This window comes from Siphateles boraxobius, unplaced genomic scaffold, assembly GCF_051911475.1.
Source record: "Siphateles boraxobius isolate OS27281-9 unplaced genomic scaffold, OSU_SipBor_1 8, whole genome shotgun sequence".
In the NCBI taxonomy this organism is placed as follows: Eukaryota; Metazoa; Chordata; class Actinopteri; order Cypriniformes; family Leuciscidae; genus Siphateles; species Siphateles boraxobius.
This window is the reverse complement of record NW_027509208.1, coordinates 28,981,753-28,998,609: the sequence shown is the minus strand read 5'-3', so window position 1 is coordinate 28,998,609 and position 16,857 is coordinate 28,981,753. Positions and strand designations below refer to the sequence as shown.

The window sequence follows — 16,857 nt, the reverse complement described above, 5'->3', positions numbered from 1 at the left end:
TCTGTTCCTGAGCCGGAGCCAGTGTCTGTTCCTGAGCCGGAGCCAGTGTCTGTTCCTGAGCCGGAGCCAGTGTCTGTTCCTGAGCCGGAGCCAGTGTCTGTTGTGTGTGTGTTGTCTGTTCCCGAACCAGTGTGTGTGTTGTCTGTTCCCGAACCAGTGTGTGTGTTGTCTGTTCCCGAGCCAGTGTGTGTGTTGTCTGTTCCCGAGCCAGTGAGTGTGTTGTCTGTTCCCCAACCAGTGAGTGTGTTGTCTGTTCCCGAGCCAGAGTCTGTGTTGTCTGTTCCCGAGCCAGAGTCTGTGTTGTCTGTTCCCGAGCCAGAATCTGTGTTGTCTGTTCCCGAGCCAGAGTCTGTGTTGTCTGTTCCCGAGCCAGTGTGTGTGTTGTCCGTTCCCGAGCCAGTGTGTGTGTTGTCCGTTCCCGAGCCAGTGTGTGTGTTGTCCGTTCCCGAGCCAGTGTGTGTGTTGTCCGTTCCCGAGCCAGTGTGTGTGTCTTCCGTTCCCGAGCCAGTGTGTGTGTCGTCCGTTCCCGAGCCAGTGTGTGTGTCGTCCGTTCCCGAGGCTGTGTGTCTGTGGTCCGTTCCCGAGCCAGTGTGTGTGTGGTCCGTTCCCGAGCCAGTGTGTGTGTCGTCCGTTCCCGAGCCAGTGTGTATGCCGTCCGTTCCCGAGCCAGTGTGTATGCCGTCCGTTCCCGAGCCAGTGTCTGCTGTTCCCGAGCCAGTGTGTGTTGTCCGTTCCCGAGCCAGTGTTTGTGTCGTCTGTTCCCGAGGCAGTGTCTGCTGTTCCCGAGCCAGTGTGTGTTGTCCGTTCCCGAGCCAGTGTGTGTGTCGTCCGTTCCCGAGCCAGTGTGTGTGTCGTCCTTTCCTGAGCCAGTGTCTGCTGTTCCTGAGCCGGTGTCTGCTGTTCCTGCTGTTCCTGAGCCGGTGTCTGCTGTTCCTGAGCCGGTGTCTGCTGTTCCTGAGCCGGAGCCAGTGTCTGTTGTGTGTGTGTTGTCTGTTCCCGAGCCAGTGTGTGTGTTGTCTGTTCCCGAACCAGTGTGTGTTGTCTGTTCCCGAGCCAGTGTGTGTCTTGTCTGTTCCCGAGCCAGTGTGTGTGTTGTCTGTTCCCCAACCAGTGAGTGTGTTGTCTGTTCCCGAGCCAGAGTCTGTGTTGTCTGTTCCCGAGCCAGAGTCTGTGTTGTCTGTTCCCGAGCCAGAGTCTGTGTTGTCTGTTCCCGAGCCAGAGTCTGTGTTGTCTGTTCCCGAGCCAGAGTCTGTGTTGTCTTTTCCAGAGCCAGAGTCTGTGTTGTCTTTTCCAGAGCCAGTGTGTGTGTTGTCCGTTCCCGAGCCAGTGTGTGTGTTGTCCGTTCCCGAGCCAGTGTGTGTGTTGTCCGTTCCCGAGCCAGTGTGTGTGTCTTCCGTTCCCAAGCCAGTGTGTGTGTCGTCCGTTCCCGAGCCAGTGTGTGTGTCGTCGATTCCCGAGCCAGTGAGTGTGTCGTCTGTTCCCGAGCCAGTGTCTGCTGTTCCCGAGCCAGTGTGTGTTGTCCGTTCCCGAGCCAGTGTGTGTGTCGTCCGTTCCCGAGCCAGTGTGTGTGTCGTCCGTTCCCGAGGCAGTGAGTGTGTCGTCTGTTCCCGAGCCAGTGTCTGCTGTTCCCGAGCCAGTGAGTGTGTTGTCTGATCCCGAGCCAGTGTCTGCTGTTCCTGAGCCAGTGTCTGCTGTTTCTGCGCCGGTGTCTGCTGTTCCTGAGCAGCAGCTGAGGGGTCGTCTCCGCCCTGGCCGCCCGAGGGGTCGTCTCCGCCCTGGCCGCCCGAGGGGTCGTCTCCGCCCTGGCCGCCCGAGGGGTCGTCTCTGCCCTGGCCGCTCGAGGGGTCGTCTCCGCCCTGGCCGCCCGATGGACTGTCTTCTCCGCCCTGGCCCTCAGTGTCCACAGCTGTTCCTCGTCCATGTTTATTAGTCTCCCCAGGTGTTTCTCATTAACCACACCCCTTGTTATCTTGTTTAGCTTGTTTGTCTGTGTATTTAAACCCCTGTGTTTCAGTTGTTGGCTGTCGGTTGTTGTTTGTTACTTCTGTACCTTGTTCTGAGTTCCCTGGATTTCCTGTTTATTAAATGTGCTTGCGATTGGATTCGTTCTCCGTCTCGTTCCTGACTGGTTGTAACAAGTGCAAAGTAATGCTTTCTTAGTCAGAGGTAGCATTCAATAAAACCTTGAAGCCTTGAAAACATATAGGCCAAGACTAGTTTACTGAAAAAAAGTGCAATCTGTTTTTTTACAGTCTATGGTCAAGACACATTAAAGACATATTAAAGAGCCACAAAATAGTAGGCCTATTTATGGTTTAATTTTCTTTGACTGACCAAATTTGAAAGTCGTGACTTTATTAAATGTTACCTTCTTGGTCCTGTCTGTCAGCACGTTGTCAGTGTCCTCTATGTATTTTTCACAACAATAATGGCTATAAGCGCATACTTGCAGCAGTCTCGCACGCGCTTAGAGCTCGTGTGAATTGCACGTATAAAATGAAGTTAAGGAACAACCTCGATCCATCAGGAAACGCCACAGGTCGCTGCATTTCATGACATTTTTTCCTTTTGCGTGAAGAAGCCGTTCGTCGGAGATGTGTTAAAAGATAGCGGAGTGCCTGCTTTCATGATTATTAGGCTTTTCCGGTATAATGATCCTGCCGCCGGGCCTGAGTGAGTAATTTACTCTTTAAAATAAAATACTTTATTTTACTCATTTAAGACTGCTCTTATGAGGACACTCGACAATACGGACAGTTTGGCATAATTTGTGTGTGTTATGGTTCGTTCAAGCCCGAAAGAGAACTCGATACTGACGCACATTTTTCTGTGGGTTGTGTGTGTGTACTTTAGAGGAACGAGTGCGTGCCGCCTTGCACTTCTGATAGTCTGAGGAGCCACTCGTGTTGCTACTACTCTCCGGCGCCGCGATCATTGTTTTGGGTCTGACGAATCAACGCGCATATTTTGCGTCGACGTAGCCCTATTGGTGAGTAATCACTAATCAATTACTTTCAGTCACGTTGGTTGATGACATTAGGCTTGTTTGAGATCAGCAAAATCTGCGCAGAACCGATCACCGGTGATCAGCGCGTAATGTATGCCGGTTAGAAATGTGTCCGAGTGCGGTCCGCCTTGCGCTTTTGTCATGCTGATGTGTTAAAAAGCTCTCGCGAGCGCGAGGCGCACGTGTCGGATTCTGCAGTCGCGCGCAGTTGCTCTCCACCGACTGCGCTGATCAAAAGCATGATGGGAAACGACTTGCTGACGACACAGCTTAATGTTGATTGGTTTAAACAACCGTGATGTATTGTTCTCTTTTAAAATGTTTGATTTTAAAACTCGGATATCATGTTTTATGTGTGTATGTTATGTGTGAATTCCCAAACTCTTGGACAGTGCGATCTCTGGGTTATGCAATGTCGTTTTATTATATATATATATATATATATATATATATATATATATATATATATATATATAAAACACATAGCCTATGTCTGTATTAAAGGAAAAATGATTGATAAACACTTATTTGGAATGGAATTAAATAAGTACTTTGGGTGTCTTGTTCATTATATTTATTTTCATATAAAAGCAACAGAACTTAAATTACATCCAGTTTATTAGCAACACTGTGCACGAGCGTGAATCCCGCAATATCCATCATTGATCTCGCAGGTGTCAGATCCACTGCGAGAAGAGAGAACTGTCCGGATTGCCTGCGCTTTTTTCACTCCTCCTCTTACTGCAGCCGCCTACTCTCGACTACATTACAGGCGAGGCAAGGCGCATCTCAAACAAGCCTTTTGAATGTTGCTATGAACAGGCACCTTGAGCAGAGTGTACATCACAAGTTTACCTCTCATGATCTTCAAATGTCAATTTTTTTGAAGATTATGACCAATTAAAAAAAAACATTTGAAATGATGCTAAGACTCTGCAATGAGGAAACACTTGTTTCACTATTATTAATATTTCTAATATTTATTTTCACTAATCAGGAAGCAGATATACCAGCCTTGGTTTAAAAAAAACATTTCAAATTCTTTAACTTAAGTTGTGCTTTTGATGACAGCTAAATCTTTTAACCCAACATCCACAGTTAGCATGAAATAAATGAAAATTACTGACTGGAAAAATTCTCATACTGGTAAGATTAGATGAAAATAATGATCACATCATGTTGATTGCTGCAGGCACTGGCGGCCTTACCTATGTTTCACCCGTTTCAATTGAAACGGGCCCCACCCTTCAAGGGGGGCCCCAACAGACCAGCAAAATCCCATTAATTTTCTCCATTTTCAGCCATAATGTCTAAAGTAAACCATCCAAGGTCGATTGACCATGAGCTACGAAGTTGTGAAATTAACGTTTCTGGGCCGGGTTTCCCAATAACGATGTATCTCACTCTCTATGTGCAAGGTTACGAACGCTCGCCGGAATTCCACGAGCGTTTCCCAAAAATGCACGTAACGTGAACGCGCGAGAACGCATTCTACGTGCTACCTAAGAGTCGCTGTCCATTTGCGAGGTGCTGAAATATAACCTTATATGTAATCGTATTCTGAACGTTTAACCTAATAATCGTCATATGTTGTGGATTAGCAATCAAGACAAGCAGGGTATGCGCCACGAGGGGTCCCCAGGGAGCATGGCCTGGCCCGGCCACCTATGTCACTGTGCTGCCTCACCTCTGGTCAGCACACCACCCTACCTCAGAGCGCGATTTCAGCCGCTGAGACTTGGCAACAGGCATCCTACCAATGTACCCTCTTAATCCTGACAAATTATATATATATATATATATATATATTGTATATAACTATTTTGTAAATTAATATAGTTTTACCATGATTAAATCGAGCTTTGCATTTGCACTCGCGACAGGCGATTAACTAAATAACGTCACTAGCAGCTTGTAATTTATTGTAAAAAATCCCCATGTTTTCGGTGCTGATGCGGTTATGTAACATGTAAGGGTGGCGCTGCAATAAAGAACCTAAAAGTTGTCACAAAGAACCCTGCAAAAGTAATGATTATGCATATGTCGAATATAGCAAGGAGACATTTTAATTGTTTATAAATAAGTGTTTTCGGTGTCACTGTCGCCTGCAAAGATGAAGTTGACTATGCTGATCGTGATCTTCAAAGTAGTGAACGCGCCAGAGAGAAATGCACTCATACGGATTACATACACAGAGAGCAGTCTGTTTTCTTACGTTTTGAAATGTTCTTTTTAGAAGTAGACATTTTAGATATATTTCTCAGGTCTGTGAGGCAAGTAGGCTACCTTATGCTGAGTTTTGGTTAATTTATGAGACAAGCTCCAGTTCACGCGTGTCGTGATTATATAGCCTATCTGCTATATTTACTTCTTATTTATTAAATCCAGGCAATTGGTTGATGAAACATTGATTAAAATTAAGAAAACAATTAATACAAAACGAAATTCCCTTTAAAGAAAGGTTTTGTGCTTTCTGTTTGAGGTCTCTGTGAAAGTTTTAAAGCATTCTTTTAGTGCCGCTTTCAGAGTGCTCTGTAACGGATTCCCCAGTTTTAAAGAATTTATCCTCAACTAGTTTTGTGGTGTAGGGTCTACGTATTGTATAATGTTAACTTCAAATAATAGTAATTTAAGGGCGAGGCTTAATCCAACGTAAAACGCTGTATAATTGTAAATATTTTTAATCAAATAAGGTTGGATTATTTATATGTTGAGCTGCCTGTTCATGAAGCTGAAAGTGCACGTAATAAAATAATATACAATTGATGCAAACCAACAAAAATTCTTGCCTTTTCTGCTCCATGTTTATGTTTTATGTGGGTAGGGCCCCATATTAGTTATTGAAACGGGCCACCAGATGCTTAAGGCCGCCACTGGCTGCAGGTATGTATATATTTAATTAAAAAACAAATGACAATGAGTCATTACATGGGCAATGTCCTGCGGTGGCTGTATAAAGCGCACAATGACAGAGAATCCAAAGAAAGACTTTATTATAAAAGACAACACGTAGGAGTTCACGGAGAAACACAACCACTCTTCCACTATACTAGACAAAGAACTAAGGAGAACTTATATATACCAAGGAAGACTCATATATACTTGTATACAAACAAGGTAATCAGTGTAGAAACAGAACAGGTATGGGGAACTAATTAACAACCATAGAAAAAAACAAGAGGTGGGAAAATGAGAAAAAAGCAAACAAGAATTATACCAAAACAGAGCATACACATTTGGGTGGTGCTATTCTGCCTAATGTTCAAATAGGATCTTGCTTTGAGTATTTCCTGTAAACTTAACTTTTTTTATTTTAAAGCTAAAGTGTTATCAAAGATATGCTCTTACATATGAAGGTCCGAGAAATAACAGATCATGTAGCCATACCCAACAATTTCTGCAGGTTTGAGTTCTGAGCAAAACAAAGGTATGTAGTATGTACTAGGGCTGCACGATATGGGAAAAAACAGACATCGCAATATTTTGCTTTTCTGCAATATATATTGTGATATGAAAACAGTTTCACCAGATGAATAGCTCTATTTGGAAATAATTCATGATTCTAGAATGATTGGGGTGATTTTTTAGGAGAGTGAATCTGCATAGAAATAATAAACAAATTACAATCATAGATAAATACAATAGATACAAATGGAATAAACAGTGCTTTAGCCAATGTTTTTCAGCTTAGTCTAACAGTATTCAGGTACAGAAATTGAATAATCAAATGTAAGATAAAACTGCAAAGTCTTCAGTGTATAAATTAAATGTAATTAATCGTTGTTAAAGCTACAAAAGTGATTTTCTCTTTGTATTTTGTTGTTTGATTAACATTAATGACTCAGACAGCAGCAGCTATATTAGGATGCTGTCACTTTAAGCCTGAATGCACGGATCCAATATGATATGCATCCGTAGTCTTTCTCAGTTGTTTACGTTCACATAAGCCATGGCCGACTGTTTATAATGACACTCGCTGAGAAAGGCATTTCAAGATAATTTTGCGTGTATGTGTTACGGATTTCGGTTCAGAATTTAGTTCCCTTATGCATCTTTGTGTGCTCAACAGTGTTGGGTAAGTTACTCAAAAAAAGTAGTCCACTACAAATTACCAATTTACTACTTTAAAATTGTAATTTGATTACATTACTGATTACGGCATGTAAAAAGTAATCAGATTACTAATTACTCTAATTTCAAGTTACTTTGAAAACCTATTAAAACTACAAGAATACACTGCAAAGTGAAACTCAGTTCTTTCGTAATTTAATATTACAGACATCTCAACTCTCCCAGAAGTTCCGGGAGTCTCCCGGATATTGATAACGGCTCCCTGATGCCCGCAAATTAGTTAAAATCTCCCGGGATCTAGAGCGAGCGAGCAAGAGCGCGCATGCAAGACAGAAAAGACTGTGCTCCAAACCGTGTAGCGCGCGCACGGCAGAGAGGGAGAGAGCGAGTGGCCTTGCGTGTGTGTGCGTGTGTGCCTCATGAAGCGTGCTCTCCGGTAATTCTTTAAAGCGCATGCTCATTTACTGAGCCGGGCCAAACGTGATTAGAAATGCATTTTACTAAATATTCTTTTCTTAACAATACATTTGTAACGCAAGTATAAACTGACAGGACCTAAAACAATAAACTTTAACTCTATATTTAAACACGTACATTTCGAACCTTGGTGCCTAGTCTGTACAAATCACAGCTCAAATCCCTATACTTGACGTGACTAACAGGGAACATTCTCATAACTTTGGCTAACGTTCTGGCAAGGTTCTCTGATACGCACTTTATGGCGTGTAATACGGACGCACTCCCAACCCTAATCCTACCCAAGTGTTTTTAGTGCGTAGCATACACACGCTAAAACCATTTTTGGCGTATAATTGGCATGGGAAATAACATTCGTGGTATAGATACGCACTTTCATTGTGATTGTGTTTTTTAAATGTCCTCGTAATGTTGGGAGACAACGTTCTTAGAACAACATTCTTTGAACATCCTTTAAACATTTAGAAGGTTGTGTATGCTATTGTAAAAGAACATCTTGGTGGGAAAGTTTTGTAGCCTGTCCCATAGTTATTGTTCCAAGCTTTTCTCTTAAATTTATGTAAAGGTTATGAAAGTGTTAGAATAAACACTTTCAAAACAATGTTCATAAAATCACCATACATTGTCAATGGTAGAGGTCGACCGATTCATCGGTTTAGCTGATATCGTTACCGATAGTTGATTGATGGAACTATTGTTATCGGCAAAAATCAATACTGATAGTTTTTCCAGGTTGCGTCTGTTGCTGGAGCGGCTGAGAAGTGTGCGCAGTCATTACACAGTACGAGAGCGCTGAGAAGAGACTGCTGGCATTATACAGAGTGAGAGCGGAATAAAAACTATCAATGGCACCGCATGTTGTTTATTGTAACAGTTAAAGGCTGTGCGCTGCACAGAGAGCGCTGACACTTCAAATGCGAGTTTAAAACACAGACAGCGAAACAGTATGAATACAGAACAGTACAGGTTGCCATATCATTATAAACTAATTATTTTGTTGACTAGATGCTGCATTAGAAGAGAAAGAACAGCAGTATCCTCCTATGTATGTTTGCCGTCGAGGCTGTGAGGACTCTTAACATTAGTACCTCTAGCGGTTAAAACAATGTGACAAAAACCCACGCAGACCTGACCCAAATGTTTAATGATGCAATTGTTACCATCTATTTGCATTAGTTTATATCCAGCTGGTCACTTTTATGCATTCATTAGCCAGAGAAGTTGCATGTTTAAAGCTAGTGACGTGACTGCTTTCTCAACTTTGATATGTTAATGTAGCCGACAGAAACATAAACAAATCAGAAATGCATTTGATTCAATTCTTTTTTTATCACTGCAATAAATATTGTTATTTTGATTAGATAATCATCAAGTGTTCTAATATAGAAGCAAATAAAGCGAGAGACTATACATGTAATATACATTTATGTATTTTTAATGCCCTGGCCTTTGCAGATTTTAAAGATGGCCACCTTTAAGCATAGCAGACTCTTTGGATTTATATCAAATGGTAACACTTTACAATAAGATGACATTTTTAGCATTAACTAAGTTTAATAAATGTTGTAGCATTGTTCATTGTTTGTTAATTTCAACATTTACTAATACATTTTAAATTGAGTTTTAATGTATCTGTTAACCTTAGTTAATGTACTATGAACTAACATGAATGATCAAGGTATAATTGTATTGCTCAAATATTGATACATGCTGTAAAAATATGTATATTGCATAATGCATATAGTGTCAGGGTTCTGTCACTTCTGTCTAATCTATTTCTTGATTTTGTGACAGAGCCCTGACACTCCTGTTTTGTCTTGTACTGTGTAGCACACAGCTTGTGTTTAACACTAGCTGTGTGCTTTCATGTTGTCATGTTTTGTGTGAATACGTGGCTTATGAGTGTTCTCATTCGCTGCATGTTTATGTCTAATTTTGTGTTAGCACATGGCTTGTGATTTGTTTTACTGGAGATGTGCTTGTTTTAGTCATGTTTGTTGTGAACACATGGCTTGTCATGTATGTTTCCTTGTGCCATGTGCACTTCTGTCGATTGTCTAGTCCCTCCCATCTTGTTACCTGAATATTGATTAATTTGCCCCACCTGTCCTCCCTTGTTACCCTCTTTTGTTTGCTTCCCTATTTATTCTCCTTGTGTGTTTAGTCCTGTGCTGGTTTGTCATCGTATCTACACATTATTTACATTGTTTCCCTGCAGTCAAAGTCAAGTCAGTCTTGTTTTCCCCCTCAGGGTAGTTTTTGTTTTATTTTTTAAAAAGCCCATCAACTCTGCACCTGAGTCCTCGCTCCTTTCACCACACCTTACAAATAGTTCATGAAAGCTAATACATCCTTGTCAACAAATGGGACTTGCAAATTTACCTATGAAATTAACGTATGTTTCTACGTTATAGCTAAAGAAACCTGCTATGTTTGTTTTTAATAGATTATCCATTTTAAAAATATCGGTTGATTAACGGTTACCGGCACGAACGGTCAAACCTAGTTATCGGTATCGGTAAAATCCACTATCGGTCGTCCTCTAGTCATTAGTATTTGATGAATGTTCTCATAATGTTTGCAGAACGCATACTTTAAAAATGCTTAAAAATGGCTTAAAGTTGGATTTTACACAGCAAAATCCCCTTTGGACATATGAACACTGCCACAGTACAGAGTGTTAAATGTAACACTGAAGCAGTGTTCATTTTAAACGAATCTTTAATATGACTCGTGTACAACGAGGTGTCTCAGAAAGCGATTCCTTAATTTTGTGATGACCGCTTTTGTATTTACACTGTCTGAATCGTTCCCTATCCCCTATATAGTGCATCATGTGCCATTCTGGGGCGCTTTAGATTCTAGGGAGCATTTGATTGTTCCAGAAAATCTGATGAGAAGCTGAGTGATGTCATTTATCCATATTGGCGGAAGTGAGAGACTATACGTTTTGAATGCTTATATCTTCTAAATGTGAATTTTGTCATTGTTTTGGAGCACACTAGCTTATTGATTACTTTCATAGGAAAAGCCAAAAATCTTTTTTGATTTCATGGTGACTATAAGGAAACTAGGCATTTTTATGATCTTGGAATGTTACAAATAAACATTCATACAAAGTTGAAAGAATGTTTCACGAACATCATACTAACCTTAAAAAAAATTCCACTAACATCTGGTCATTGTAACATTCCCATAATCAATACCGAATGTTTGAAAAACTTTGTAAGCTGGGCACTTGCATTTAGGGCTGTAATGATTCCTCAATTAAATTCAAGTACTCGTTTTCAAAAAATCGTTGATTGCAATTTGCCCTTGCTAATTAACTTTAAAAATACCAGAAGTGTATTTTTAGAGCGCATTATTAGACCGTGTTCAAAGACTGCAGCTCAGTTAACAAACTCCATCTCTGCATTTGCTGTTATAACGTTCATCTGGAAACGCAGCGTGCACTATTTCACCAGCACCGGAGAACACATCAATGTTTCCTAATATGCAAACTGTTGTTCATTGCGATTTACAAATTAAAGTTTAAACCCTTGCTCTGAGTTTTGATGTTCAAGAAATTACAGTGGCTATTACATTTCTATTGTAAAGAAGTGGCCACATATTGAAGATGGACGTTTGAATTAAATGTTGTTTGGCCAATGATTTGATTATGCTGTAAGTGTAACAACAACAATCACCAGGCTGTTGTCGCCCTCTGCAGGGATATAATACAAAATGTACATTAGTTTATTATGTTTATATTATGTATATTACATTATGTATTTTAAAAGTGTTGTTCAATTAAACCATAAGATTACTTGCTTTTGATACTATATGTGAACCAATTATTATTGCCTGTTATTATACCCATGCATTTTAAGTAATTTTAATGGTTATTGTTCACTTAGGTCTACATTTATTACCACAAAAACAATCTAATTACTCGTCAAAATAATCAACCGATTATTTGATTACCAAAATAATCATTAGTGACAGCCCTACTTGTATTGCCAAACAGTAACTTTGACAAAACATCTTATTTGAGAGCAATAGTTCTTTTTAGAGATTTTTTTTTTTTTTTTGACGTCAAAAAACAACCCCATAATAACATTTATAGTTTCACAGCTGCACATGTGAAAAGTACTAAGGAATTAAAAATAGGTTAATGTACCTGAGAGTGAGAGTTCTCCTGCCTGGCTTTCACAGTTTCTTATTAGAAAAGCTCCATTGTTGTTTTCTGGAGACATCAACATCTTCTCGGAATCCAAGCGTTTCGTTTCTGGAAAATACCATCTGCGGTGGAAGAGCAGCACAACGTTATTTGAGCTTGATATCATCCAATATTAGTCACACAATAAAATTTACTTTCCCCTTTCCCTTTGGTGTACTGAAATCTTTGTACAAAAAAATGAATTTTTAAAAATTGAAAACTAAAAATGTATTTAGTAATGCAATATTTAGCCCAGTGTTTGCTTCATATGTTAAGACTGGTAATTCACACTTCTGCTGTTGTTTATGAGTTTAAAGATTGTTACTTTTCCTATTCAGCTTATGCCATATTAAAAAAATGGCAAATTGCTAGGCCTGTGCCATTCCTGATAATGTTAATATATTTCAATGTTTGATTTTAAGGAAATTTTAGTTTACTTCTGTATGATTTATTAATGTGTTGGATGCCAGTGCCACTTCATATCCAGTGTAAGGCCCTGTTCACACCTGGACCTGTACCATGATGGTAGTTGAACAAACTCAGAGTTACAGGATTAGTTTCGAGTTGACAAAACCAAACCAATTCAACCAGGCTTTGTTGGTACCATGATGCTGATCATCAACTTTCTCTGTCAACTCAGGCTTTGATCCTGAGTTTAGGAGTGTAGGAGTGACATCAGTAACGAACAGCCAATCAGATGCTGATAAAGAGTGAAACTGCGATTAATTTCCCTCTTCTCCGATTCATTTCTCTCTTCTGCAATATTACGAGATGGAAAAATATTAAAAATTTAAACAAATTTTACACAACAAGAAGAAAATAACTGCCTATGAAATAGGACAACTAAAAGAAAAAGTCTTGCTATCAGTGCAAGTACAAGTTGTGAAGTTAGTTGATATAGGTACATGCAGTCATTTTATAGCTTTTTATCTTATTTATTGATTCTAAAGTGTATTTATATTACCTTTATATATTTATTCATTTAAACTGTGCGTAATAATAATAATTGATAAAATAAAATTGTACATGTGTGATCGATTAAAGGTTTAATAATAACATAAATAATATCTAAATCATACAAAATGATTATTCTAAATAAGCATTACTAAAAGCCAGTCGATTTTGTCTTTAAAAATCATTTGCCATGTAGTGACCTTTAATTTGGTGTAGAAACAGGTGGAGTGACTTTATCCTTTGCTCACAGCTGATTGGTCTAAGTTTCGGTTTGCAACCTCTTACTGGAGCATAACCTGTCCCGGACCTGTTAGTTACTATGGCGATGAACACTGCTAAAAGCCAAACCACTTCCATGGTGCCTAAAACCCAGGGTTGGCGCAAACTAAACTGAAATATACCCGGCTAGCCACCTAATCCGGCATCATGGTATAGGCCCCAGGTATTAAAATGCGTTTTGGTCGACTGGATCACAAGTGGACGACGCTAAAGACAGGATAAATACTTGCGTAGTGTAAACGCTCATGTGGTCGAATGCGTTCAAACAGCCACAAAAGACCGTCTACTCTCTGCCTACTGAACTAATGCGTGAACATTATGGGAAGCGCGTGCTTGCCAGATGGGAAAACTTTTTCGGCTGAGGAACCAAGTTTTGTTTGAAGATGAAAAACGTACCAAGCACAATGTTCTCGCAACATTCCTAATTTCTAACACACACTCACAGTGTTCAGTTGCTCTCGTGTCTGTCAGAACAGAAATTAAAGCTGCTGTTCTCCTAAATTGCTCAAGCTTTATTTGTCCATCAGATTGAAAGATCTGAAAAAACCCATACATGTATCCGCCCATAGACCCTTCCCTCGAAGAAATCAGGACAGAAGTGGTTGAAAGTGGACAAACGAGACGGATTAAACACCAGGTGTAAACAGGGCCAAATATCATGCGTTCTGAACTTCTCAAGTAAACCCAGCTGAGAACCACTGCAGGTCTACAATTGGGCAATTTCAAACAAAAACTATGAAATTATTATTATATCATAAACTAACCTTTGGTTTCCTCAATGTTAATGGTTGTTGACATGCACACATTGCAGAGACCTTGGGCCCTATTTTAACGATCTGAAACGCAAGTGTCAAAGCGCAAAGCGCAAGTAACTATGTGGGCGGATCCCGGCGCTGTTGCTATTTTCCCGGCGGGATAAATGCCTCTTGCGCCTGGCGCAAATCTAAAAGGGGTTGGTCTGAAGGTGCAAAATAGGAATGATACATGCGTCAGTGTACAAAGTCATTTGCGCCGGGTGCAAGATAGAGCCCCTTGTGTCCAGCAGGTTCTAATAATGTCTGAATCTTCAACATGGATCAGACAGCTAAACATTTGCTGACACATGTTGCTGTCACGCGCCAGCAGTACAATGAACTATAATAAAGTCTTGTCAATAGACTACATTTGACTGAAAGTATGTCAAATAGCTACTAAACAAATTTACACTCAAACACATTACGTAGTTGGTGGCAGAGCTGGAAAAACTGGAAAGTACGTACATACGTCAGAAACTATTCAGTGTGCCAAGTGACAAAGCATACTAGCCTTAAGTGAGAGATAACATCACACACAACAAATGTTGATCATTATCAGAATAACTAGGCTAATACTGACCGAGAAAGAACCCTCTTCAATAACTCAATTACAAGTCCAGCATAATAAAATAAAATAAAAATGTTAAACAATTTATTTCAATTTACTTATTTTAGAATGTGATTTTTTTATTTTTTTTATTATTAGTTTATCATGGCACTTATAGTGCACAGAGCTTAGGAATCATTAACAGGCTCAATACTTCCTGGTTATCCACTGAACATTAACCAGCTTCCCTCAAAGAATCAACAGAAAATAGAAATAGAATCTGCCACCAGGAATCCTCATACTATTGCTTTTGCTGAATGCAGAGTTGGTTACAATTACTCTTAGGACGTCCGGGGTGTCTATGCATGCATTACAATACAATACACTCTTATACATTACAAAAGCACTTCTCAAACCTGTCCACATATTGCACATTTTGGATGTCCCCCTTATCAGACACACCCAATTCAAGTCTTTCAGTCTGTTCTAATGTGCTGATGAGTTGAATCAGTTGTGTTAGATGAGGGACACATTCAAAATGTGCAGTGGTGGGGGTCCATCCCTATTATACAAGGTTTGAGAAGCACTGCATTACAATACCGGTTACACAATTAGGCTACTTCATACAGTGCAAGTTGTTTGCACTGCTGGTATGAATTAAAAAGAGATGACTAATTCTGTTTGAGATTTTCAGGAAGGTCATAGACTCTGGTAAATAGCCAATAATCATCATGCTCATGTCATGTGCGTTGAGAAAGGCATTTCTGACTAGGAGTGTAACAATATAGCCTATTGTGTCACAATATATCGCAATACAAAAATGCATCAATATGTATCGTGGATAGTTCACCCAAAATGACCATTTCTGTGTGAGAGTTTTAGTGTCCATTCTACATTAAACTGATATATAGGCTACATTGTTGAATATAATGGATAATAATGCAATGGGGGAATATTTGTGGGTCCTGACAATGTCAAATGTCTTATGTTACAGTAAAAAGTAGCCTGCTTTATTTTAATATAGCTATTCAGTGACGGGGTGCAAGCATATTCTTCTAAAATAATTCTGTATAGCTTCAGAATCATATTTTTATTCTGGTGTCACTATTATCGCAATAATATCGTATCGTGAGTTCAGTATCGTGGTCGAATCGTGACATATCGTTACACCCCTATTTCTGACCATGACTCATTCAGGGAAATCCTTCCTAACAACCCACACTGTGATCCCCTGTATCCCAACTAATCTTAAAAAACATGAATTAGATACAATCACACTACTTCTATATTTAATCCATTTAAAGTTTTTTTAAGACTGACAAACAGTTTCAGGGTTTCCACAGAAACTTACGGCTCAGCATCGAGGCTTTCTACGGGTACAACATAGTTAGCAGGAATGTATCCCTCTTTGTTTGCCGAAATCCCGGTGATTCCTCTCGCGGTCCACCAGTCACCGCCTTTAGTGAGAGGCTTCAGTTTATCCCCTGCGTTAAAGCTCAGGTCATCATCCGTGCGCGCCGTGTAGTCGTACAGCGCGACGTAAACGTAGCCGGGTTTCTCCACAGGTGTCGGCGGTAACTGCCAGCTAGGCGCCTTCGCAAACTCATTCTTTATCACTTCAATACGCGGTTTCTCGGCGGCATGTGAGGTGTCATCCGCAGGGTCTCTGAAACACGAGAAAAAGCTCTGACAGCACAATAAAACCCTTTCTCTGAAGTCTGCCATCGTGAAATTGTGTATCAATCCCGTACGTGTAGCCTAGATCGAGTTAAATTAAAGCAGTGTATCGCATTTCAGTGATCCATAGGGTCAGTTTCATTCTAATGAATGTTGAGTGGACTTGAGACGAAGCGTTTCGTCCATTCTGTGAGCTTGAGGAAACACGACCGGTGACACGAGATGGCACAGCCCTGTCGACAGGGAAGAAGGCGATTTATTGCTTGCAGTCAAAAAATCTGTTCGCATTTCCTGGTCACATTATTCTCCGCGATCCTGTCGAGAAACATATCGTTTTACACAATATTTTTTTATGTTAGAGTTAGTGACACACATTGTCGTGCTTATAGGATTAATTTCTGAGACAGGTTGTTTCTTCAAAACAAAACGCCCTCAGGACAGAGTCTCCAAATGCCATTACGCAATGAGTTATAGGTTTAAGCTAAGTGAAAACACGACAACATTAGGCTACTATATTAAATCAAATGTCGTTAAATTACATCAACTAATTCTAAAAATCAAGTCATTCCTTGGCTGCAGTTTGCATGCCTTTGTTATTTAGAAACTCCTGATTCAAATATCACATTGAGACGATTAGGTAGCCAACTTCAGCAAAGCAAAATAAGGGACATTCTTGGTTCTTTATAGGAAAAAAGGGACACTCAAAATATTTGTAGCCTACCACAGTTGAGGGGGAAAGTCTATTTTTTTTTACCTGAAAACACATTTACACGCTTAAAACTTAATTACACAAAAATAATATTAATGTCACACTTTTTCACTATAGAATCTGCCCTTTTAATGTTGTCCTTTT

General features: G+C 40.1%; 1 protein-coding gene across 1 annotated transcript in view; it reads right to left on the bottom strand.

Moving 5' to 3' along the window:
- frk (fyn-related Src family tyrosine kinase) overlaps positions 1 to 16,459 on the bottom strand; it is a 46,876-nt gene extending 30,417 nt beyond the window's left edge. The window contains exons 1-2 of the mRNA XM_077220249.1: positions 15,679 to 16,459; positions 11,715 to 11,836 (exon numbers count right to left, since the gene is read on the bottom strand). Coding sequence (XP_077076364.1) covers positions 11,715 to 11,836; positions 15,679 to 16,052 — 496 coding nt within the window. The 5' untranslated portion in view covers positions 16,053 to 16,459. The remainder of the gene's footprint in view (positions 1 to 11,714; positions 11,837 to 15,678) is intronic.
- Between the last annotated feature and the right edge of the window lie 398 nt (positions 16,460 to 16,857).